This window comes from Wolffia australiana, chromosome 3 (assembly GCF_029677425.1).
Source record: "Wolffia australiana isolate 7733 chromosome 3, ASM2967742v1".
Lineage (NCBI taxonomy): Eukaryota > Viridiplantae > Streptophyta > Magnoliopsida > Alismatales > Araceae > Wolffia > Wolffia australiana.
This window is the reverse complement of record NC_135837.1, coordinates 1,945,259-1,954,371: the sequence shown is the minus strand read 5'-3', so window position 1 is coordinate 1,954,371 and position 9,113 is coordinate 1,945,259. Positions and strand designations below refer to the sequence as shown.

The 9,113-nt window shown below is 39.0% G+C and overlaps 1 protein-coding gene across 1 annotated transcript; it reads right to left on the bottom strand.

The window, feature by feature from the left end:
* Positions 1-1,289: 1,289 nt before the first annotated feature.
* LOC144700587 (putative LRR receptor-like serine/threonine-protein kinase At1g05700) lies at positions 1,290-6,475 on the bottom strand. Its single transcript, XM_078572025.1, has 13 exons — positions 6,336-6,475; positions 5,728-6,262; positions 4,454-4,920; positions 4,228-4,369; positions 3,949-4,020; positions 3,808-3,879; positions 3,656-3,736; positions 2,892-3,088; positions 2,554-2,804; positions 2,346-2,466; positions 2,186-2,254; positions 1,916-2,108; positions 1,290-1,826 (listed from the first exon to the last, which is right to left on the bottom strand). Exons 1-13 carry the CDS (start codon positions 6,406-6,408, stop codon positions 1,421-1,423), a joined length of 2,679 nt encoding a protein of 892 aa, XP_078428151.1. The 5' UTR covers positions 6,409-6,475; the 3' UTR covers positions 1,290-1,420.
* Positions 6,476-9,113: the final 2,638 nt, after the last annotated feature.

Sequence of the window (9,113 nt, the reverse complement as noted above, 5' to 3'; positions counted from 1 at the left end):
ATTTATATATGGAATAAAGGAAAAATTGTATTACTGTCATGGGCCTCTTAGAGCCATTAAGTCTAATAAAACAACCATATCTAGTTGGTTCACACATCATATTCTTCCTATCATTTTATATCCTACATGAAATTAGGCGATAGACATGCTTCCAAAAGCTAGCCACATCTTACATCAAACAAATTAAATTTAATGTTATTCTAATGATTGACTTTTGTGTTTGAAAGTTCCAAAATTGTTGCTTAAATTATGTTTCTATAATAATAATATGTTGTTTTATTGATTTTAATATTTGTTTAAATAAGTATTTATTTGGTTAATTTATGCACGAATAAAGAGTTCTAATCATAAAGTTTATCTCGTGCTAAAATACACAAAGGAACTGGGAGAGTCAAGCACTTTTTTCTGCTGTGAGATTTTTCATTTTTGAATGATATAATGATATTATAATTGAATTGGTCTTATTGACCTGCAGTTTTCATACAAGTTCTATTTGTTTTAACCTTAAAACCAGGAAGTATCAACTCATCACTACCTTGGTAACTGAGGCATGATACGTATTCCGCACAAAGGGGGATGCGGCGTAAGCACCAATGTTACACAGTACATAATGGTTTAATTCATGGGACCTTTATTTTAGTTTGTTTTCATTTGTTAAAAATACATATTATTATAAAATTTTCAAGCAAAATTTAAGATTGATAAGACAAATTTGTAAGGCTTATCTCAGCACAACATTTTTGGAAGAAAATAAGTCCTCAATTTTTTATGCAGTATATTAACAATTTTTTTTTTGTGCCACCACAAAAATATCTCGTACAGGAAATAAGAAGGTATTTCTCCAAGAAAGGGGCATAAAATTTACCACTCATTGGCACTCAGTATCATATGAATAAAACAATGCAATACTTATAAATATGACGTTATTTTAATATCGTTGTATTTTATCATCGACCAATCAATTTATAAGACCTAAAAAATATATTATTCCAAGTCGATTGCTAATTCTTCCTCGGTTCCCCCGGTATCAACCATTTAGAAGTCTACAGTGTTATGCACTTGGTTAGGATTCTAATCTTATTCGCTGAATATAAAAATAATATTATTAATCTCATCCAACTTATTGCATGTAGTTAATTATCCGCGCGAGAGTCAACGAACATTATTAACGACATGATTTCTCTTAACTTTAAATTCAAAGAAATTGGTTAAAAATACTTCAAGTAAAAAATAAATCAGTTGGAAATGATTCATTCACCCCCCAAGAATTTAATGGAAATCAATCAAAAGAAAACACAAGAAACAAAACTTATCCAATTAAAGTGGAAAATACAGAGTTACTCAATGTTTTGAAACAACAAAGGTTTATCCTTATTTGTTAACGAATTCCGAACATGCCATCTTGCATTTGAAAATTATTCTACCTTGATGATGGGCTCATAGTTGGAAAGAAATGTGGTGAAGGGGTAGAAATTGAATCTGTACCAGCGCTCCCAAGGGATTTGCTTAATGTTTCAAGTGATTGACACTCCTTCAACTGTGTAACCACATCACTTATAATTGGCCTCTCCTCGGAGTTGTATGATGTACACGCCAGCGCAATTTCTATAAACTTCCACGCTGAATTCACATCATATTGGCCTTGGATTCTTCGGTCCACAATGCTGTGTAAATCTCCACGTTCCAGTTTCATCTTAACTTCTTGACTTATGTGGGTTCTGTTTCCGTTGAAGGAAATAGCTGGCTTTCCAGTAATAAGCTCGAGCAGTACGACCCCAAAGCTGTAAACATCACTTTTTTCGGTCATTCTGTTTGTTTGGAAGCATCTGCAGAAGAAGAATCCAACGCAAAGCTTAGAAAAAGGGTGTATATAATACATTTGTTATGGTTAAAATAGTATTTTTCTGATTTATACTCAGGGTCGAGATATCCTGGCGTGCCAGCTACAACTGTCGATAAGCCGGCTCTTCCATCAATATGTGTGTATGACCTAGATAGCCCAAAGTCTGCCAGTTTGGCCTCAAAATTTTCGTTTAGTAGAATATTGGAAGCCTTCACATCTCTGTGAATAATGGGTGGCTTGCAGCCATAGTGCAGGTAGTCCAGTCCTAAAATTCGTATGAATATTATAATTATCAAGAAATTCAATAGAGAAGGAGGGGAAACAATTATTTGAAAGACTAACCTTGTGCAGATTCAAGTGCTATTTGAAGTCTCAAACCCCAATTTAAGAAATTACTATATTGAGATTCACCTAAAACAGAGAATTTTTACATCAAATTCTCATTAATAACTTGAAAATTGAAGCTTCAATGATAAGTCCATAGTTTTTTTTCAAAAGAAACCTAATAGATGGTCCGAAAGTGATCCCAGTGAGACAAATTCATAGACCAGTGCAAGATTTTCCTTGCAATATCCAAACAATGACACCAGATGCTTGTGATGCACCCGAGTTAACAGTTGTGCCTAAAACCCACAATGCAAAAATTAAAATGAGAATGCAATGGGCAAACGAGTATTGGTCCAAAACAAAACTCTTTCTATATAAATTACCTCTGCTCTGAACTGTTTTTCACCCTGGTCTGATAATTGAGAAACTATTTTGACGGCCACTTGAATACCATTGTCCAAGCGACCGTGGTAGACAGTTCCAAACCCTCCTTTACCAATCGGTTGTTGAAAATTATTGGTTATTCTCAAGATTTCAGGTGGTGAAAATATGTGACTTTCAGTATGAATGATGTCTGCTTGTTTGACCAATGCGCTATTTTGATCTCCCCTTTGTACCATAGTGTGCAGGTTCGCTGGAAAATACAAGACAATATCCTTCCAAAAGTGTCATCGCAGTGATCTGAATAAAATTAAAAAGAACTAATGGAAACAATTAATACCGTCAATATCTTGGTGCTTTTTCTTTGCCTTTTTTATCTTCAGAGTGCAAAACGTCACAACCACCAGGAGGAGCAGAACAGATACTGAGATTGCTACGGCAACAGGAACAATAATATTTTTGTTGTTCTTTTTTGTTGTGTCTGGTGTTGTATCGCACAGACTCGACTTACTACAAAGAACTGGATTGTTCTTGAGCCTAGGATTTCATAAATATATTGGTCAGGGTATGAAGGGGGGGGTCATACATATTTTTAATTAACATTGAATAAAATTAATGATCCATCTTGCGTGATAGAAAGTTTGACATGTAAATGCATGGTAATGTACCGACAAAAGAAAGGATAATTTTTTCGTTTTTGTCTCATTGAAATATCAAGCACATTTTGTCCTTAATCTAATGCAATGAAGCTTTATCTTTCGGAATCTAATGGACCTGAAAACCTGGCTGAATGTAAAATTATGGTCATGGATTCTTAATACCTAGGAACATGTGAAATATTTGCGAAAAATAGAACAATATTTTTTTGCAAATATTTCATATGTTCTTATAATTATTATATTTTATATATAACTGATATAATTGATACTATTACTTACCATGGCTAGGAAAAATATGTTAATATTTTTCATGTATAGTAAACCTCATAGTATCAATGTGCGAACCATTGCAAACTGGGTAAGTTATCTGCTTGAAGGTATATTTTCATACTAGAGGCTGATGACGGGAAAAATAGGTTGAGAACAAAGAAATAAGATGATCAACCTCAACTCCAGTAACCCAATTTGTGATCTTCCTAGGATAGCTGGTGGGATATCGCCCGTCAAATTATTGCTTTCCAAGTTCCTATAAAGGGTGAAAATTCAGAATCGCTCGATGAATTAGAGAATGGTAATATTCAAGTCCCCAAGCCTTACAAGAATTTGAGGGCTGGAAGTTGCCAAACAGAAGAAGGTATTTCTCCGGTGATATTATTGTAGGACATGTCACTGAAACATAAAAAAGTTATTTACGTTGACAATTAAGATAAGAGCAATAAGGAGTAAAAATCGGCTTACAGAGATGTCAAATATGTGAGATTAGCTAAAAAAAGGGGCATTGGCCCACTTAATCCACTTTTAGACAAGTTCCTGCAATAAAAAAAATAGTTTGATTCAGTTTCATGACGCTTTCGCCATGCTTCATTCGCATGACAGAAAAAAAATGGTTTCCGTTTGAGGTCAATGAATGATCAGAAACAGATGGGTGGATACGTATCTCATCCGGGGTCACACTGCAACAATCTTTCTATCTATCTTCGTGTAAGATTTTCCATCGAAGAGATGTCAGAAACTCACAGAGTTGTAATTGTGGCGTATTTCTCAGATGAGCTCAAGCTGCATCCTACGCCCTGCCAAGAGAACTTTTGCGGAGTGCACGGATCACCCTCCCAGTTCTCGCTCACTCCATACAACTTCTTCAGCCCAACCATTGCCTCCACTGTCAGGTTAAACTGCCCAAAGAACTCAACCGGAGAGCCACACATTTTACCGCACGATCGATTGAAAAGAAGAAAAACTTCACCTTCCGCTTCGCTCGTCGGCAGCAACGGAAGCTGTTGCAAGACCAGGATTTCCATGGCGTTGATTAAGGGCGGCAGGGTCGACTTTAACGTGGGCCGAAGAGAAAAAGTAAGTCCCCCCGGAAAGCCCGGAGAGTCTGTGTAAACCACGTTCTCCTCCAGGTAAGTCGGCCGAACTGGGCCGTATACACGGTTGTCGCCGGCGTAGATGTCAAACTCTCTGCTCTGGTTCGCTCTCAGCTGCTGGAGCTCGCTGAAATACATGATGACGAAGGTGGCGTCGCTGGAGTTTCCATAAGCGTCTATTTTGAGGCTCTCGTTCACGGACGATGAGGTGACCGCCGTTTGAAGCGCCGCAGGAGGCGCCATGTACTCATTGTTAGTCTTCTGCTCAACGTTACCACTGCTGGATATTCGTGCATACACGTTTGAAGGAAACCAGCGGCGGTCATACGCGTCCTGAGGGTACCTAATATCCAGAAAAAGGAAATGAAGAGAGACGGACGACAAAGTTATTTGTGCAGAAGTTTGAATCTGAAAATTTTTACGCCCTGAATGGGCTCGTGACAAAGAAATACAAGGTGAGAGAGCTAGAGACAAGGCTGAGAGAGAGAGAAACAAAGAAATAGTGAGTGAGAGAGAGAGAGAGTTTGTTTGTGAGAACGACAGTGTGTGAGAAGAAGAGAGAGAGGCAGAGAGTGTGTTTGTGATAACGAGAAAGACAGAAAGAATGAGTGGGATAAGCCTGTTTGTGAGAACGAGAGTTTGTGATCAGAAGAGAGAGAGAGAGAGGGAACAAAAGGGAGAGAGTGTGCTTGTGAGAAGAAGAGAGGGAGAGAGAACAAAAGGGAGAAAGTGTGCTTGTGAGAAGAGAAGAGAGAGAGAGTGTGTGTGTGTGTGCTTGCGAGAACGAGAGAGAGAGAGAGAAAACAAAAGGGACAGAGTGTGCTCGTGAGAACGAAAGATAGAGAGAGAAAGAGAGAGGAGAGAGAGTGTGTTTGTGAGAACGAGAGAGAGTGCGTGAGAATGAGAGAGAAAGAGAGAGAGAGAGAACAAGAGAGAGAAAGAGAACCGAAAGAGAGCCGGAGAGATAACGCTAGCGATGGAGAACGAACGAGAGCGGGAGTGTCTGTGTGTGACTAGGAGAGCGAAAGAAAGAGGCAGTGCGCGAGGAAGATAGTGATAGAAATAGGGAACCACAGAGAGAGAGAGAGAGAGAGAGAGGAAGAGAGAGAACGCTATAGAGAGAAAGAGAAAGAGAGAGAGAGAGACAGACCTAATCTGATCAGTGGCACCGAAATTCAAACGAGCCTCTCTGACTAGTATCGCCTGCGAATATTTGACGAGGCTGCTATACAAAAAATTGGGGAGGGGCCGGAGATCGAGCTCAGATATGAAGGGCGTACCGCTACCCGTGTTCACCAGGCAAACCTGCACGCTTTCTCCGCCCGCAACGAAGACGATCTCCTCCCGATTGTACTCCCTCGGCTCCACCGTCGTCCACAGATTAACGCCCAAGTACAAATCAAAGCTCGGCGGCCGGCCAAGCCCGTCGTAGTTCCCGTACCGGAACTCCCCCGTCACCCGGTACTTTGAGCCCGCTTTCACCGGCCTGAGCGTGTAGCAGTTTCGAGCCCCGTCGGGGAAGCTTCGCACGTTGGCATAATACGCCATGATACCCGTCAAATTCGTGTCGAAGGAAACCCTGCGGTTCACTCCTGCGCTTGTGTAGAGCTCGTCCGCCACGTACATAAGCCCATCGCTTGAGTCGGTGTAATTTCTTCCACTTCCGCAGTCTATGCTGATGAACCCTGAAACCAGCAAAGAACCGGAGATTTATCCCCAGGAACTGTCCATTTGAGAGCAAACTTCTTCTCGTCATACCCTCCGTAGACGACCTCTGCGCCAAGACCGCCGTGAACAGGAGACCCTGCAACACGCCGAGGAGAACAAACATTCTCAGTGCACAACTCTGTCTCTCTCTCTCTCTCTCTTTTTCCTCTCCTCTTTTCTATCTTCCAGTGGTGATCTTCACCTCTCTTCCAGGAAATATCGGTAGGGCCCAAACAATGTGGTTGACTTGTATTGTGGAGGGGCTCACGGCACGAATGATAGCCGAAATAATTCAGATGTCGCTGCTTTGATTTAGCCAAATATCATCGCCGTTCATAGCACCGTGGCTGGGTTAGAAATAATCTCTCTCGTCATTTTCAGCTGCCCTTCGGGGAATTATCGGGAGTACAAAATTACAAGTGTGCTTTATTAGGATTTCTCTGCCTTGACGGGTAGCTGAAACCCTTTTATCAAATTGAATTATAGAACCATGACATAATACATCTTTATAATTCGAATACATCGTGGCATTGACTCATCTTATTCTATCCCTCTCACGACCTGTTTTATAACTTTTTCTATCGTTCTTCAGCGTTCTTTTGGGAAGCGTTGACGTTTCCTCTCTTTCTCCCTCTCGCTTTCCCAGTTTTCTCTCCGTTCGATTTGATTATGGCAGCTTTGACTTCTCTCTCTCCCTCTCTCTTTCTCTCTCTCAGACTTTTCTACTTTTCCTACTTCATGAGCGATCTTCCTCTCGAGTGTTAGATCCACAGAAGGCTTGCGCCGATTCTTAAAGATGATGAAGATAGTGCATGAATGGAAATCAATGTAAAACAGGTGCCTATCCATACCCGATGACTTTCTGAAGTCTCTCTGAGTAATGGGATGCTCAGGAGAAAAGTCAATACCTTTATGCCCCAAGGACCTGGCCCATATTAATTGGAATAAGTACTGGCCCTTATTTATAGGAATAAGTGATACTTAATCCTCTTTAGTCTATCTTAATTAATCCCATCATTATAATTAAGACATTCTTAGTCTCTATACATTTAGTAACCAAACTTATCGTTATACATGTTTTAATCCCGTCATTAAGTGAGTCACATATAAGTTGGGATTTGTAACTGATAGCTTAAAAACATGCAATTTTATACACACATATATATATAATTGTCCACAGATTAAGAAATTAATCTAACAATCTCTCACTTGGACAATATTATATATATTTGTTAATAAAATGTTGCATATCATCACTTAGGAGCTCAAATTCATGCAATCATTATTAAGACATTTCAACCAATCTTGTCCATCATAAACTGGCATAGAACCACGATGCTTTTGTCACACTAATCTTGACTAAACCCAAACAATGATCACATACAGAATTCAATGAATGACATATATGAATTATGGATGTGTAGCATGGAAATTACACAACATGTGATTCATAGGTGTATATTTCCAACTTAGTCCTCCAGATTCTGAATGGAGATCAACTGAAGGTCATTCAGAAGTGCTTAAATTTAGGAGATTACTCATGCATGAAAAGAACTCCAAAATGTGTCTATTACTGAATGAGCATCAAAATAGAAACTCCCACAGAATTACATATCCTCACGAGGTATTAAACTCATATGAGCAGTGTGCTCATGAAAGACCTTTGGCGGCAGTCCTTTCATGAGTGGATCCACTACCATGGAGTTTGTTCCAATATGCTCAATAGACAACTGCCCATTCTGAACCTTTTCGTTCACAACTAGGAACTTGATATCAATGTGATATGACTTTGTTAAGCTCCTATTCTTATTGACAAACATAACGGCTAACTGATAATCACAATAGAGCTTTAGCGGTCTTTCAATGCCATCAACAACTTTCAAGCTTGTGACAAAGTTCTTCAGCCAATTGCCTTGATTTGATACTTCATAGCATGGTATATATTCTACTACCATAGTAGAGGATGTTATTAGTGTTTGCTTTGCATTTCTCCAAGATATAGCTCCTCTTGCTAACAGAAAAATATAGCTTCAAGTAGATTTTCTGCTATCAACCCATCCATCAAAATCAGAATCAAAATACTCAATGATCTCCAAATGATCTGATTTCTTGTATGTGAGCATATGTCCTTTTGTTCTCTGAAGGTATCGCTTGAACCTCTTGGTTGCTTTCCAATGATCCATACCTGGATTACTTAAATATCGGCCAAGTACAACAACAATATGAGCAATATATGGGCGTGTACAAACTTGTGCATACATAAAACTTCCCACATAAGGAATCTTTTGCATTTACTGACTTTTAAAAGTGTTTTTTGGATATGGATTGAGACTAAACTTGTCTCCTTTAGCAATAGGGGTGTCTAGAGGTTTATAGTCTTCCGTGGCGTATTGTTTAAGGATTTTCTCAATATATCCATTTTGAGACGAACCTAAGATATTTCGAGAGCGATCATGATAAATCTGAATGCCCAATACATATGAGGCCTCACCGAGATCCTTCATCTCAAAATATCTCGACAAGAATTTCTTCGTGCCATGAACTAGGTTTGTATCATTTGTGACAAGTAATATGTCACAATATATAATATATGAAATATGAATCTGCTCCCACCTAATTTACGATATACACATTCATCTGCTAAATTTATCTCAAAACCAAAAGAGGCAATAATTTTATGAAAATTTTGAGACCCTTGATGAGAAGCTTGCTTTAGATCATAGATGGAGTTCTTGAATTTGGATACCATTGACTTTGGGTCTTCAATCACAAAGTTTTTGATACCATTGAACCATACATATAGTCTAATCAATGTCTCCATTGAGTAAT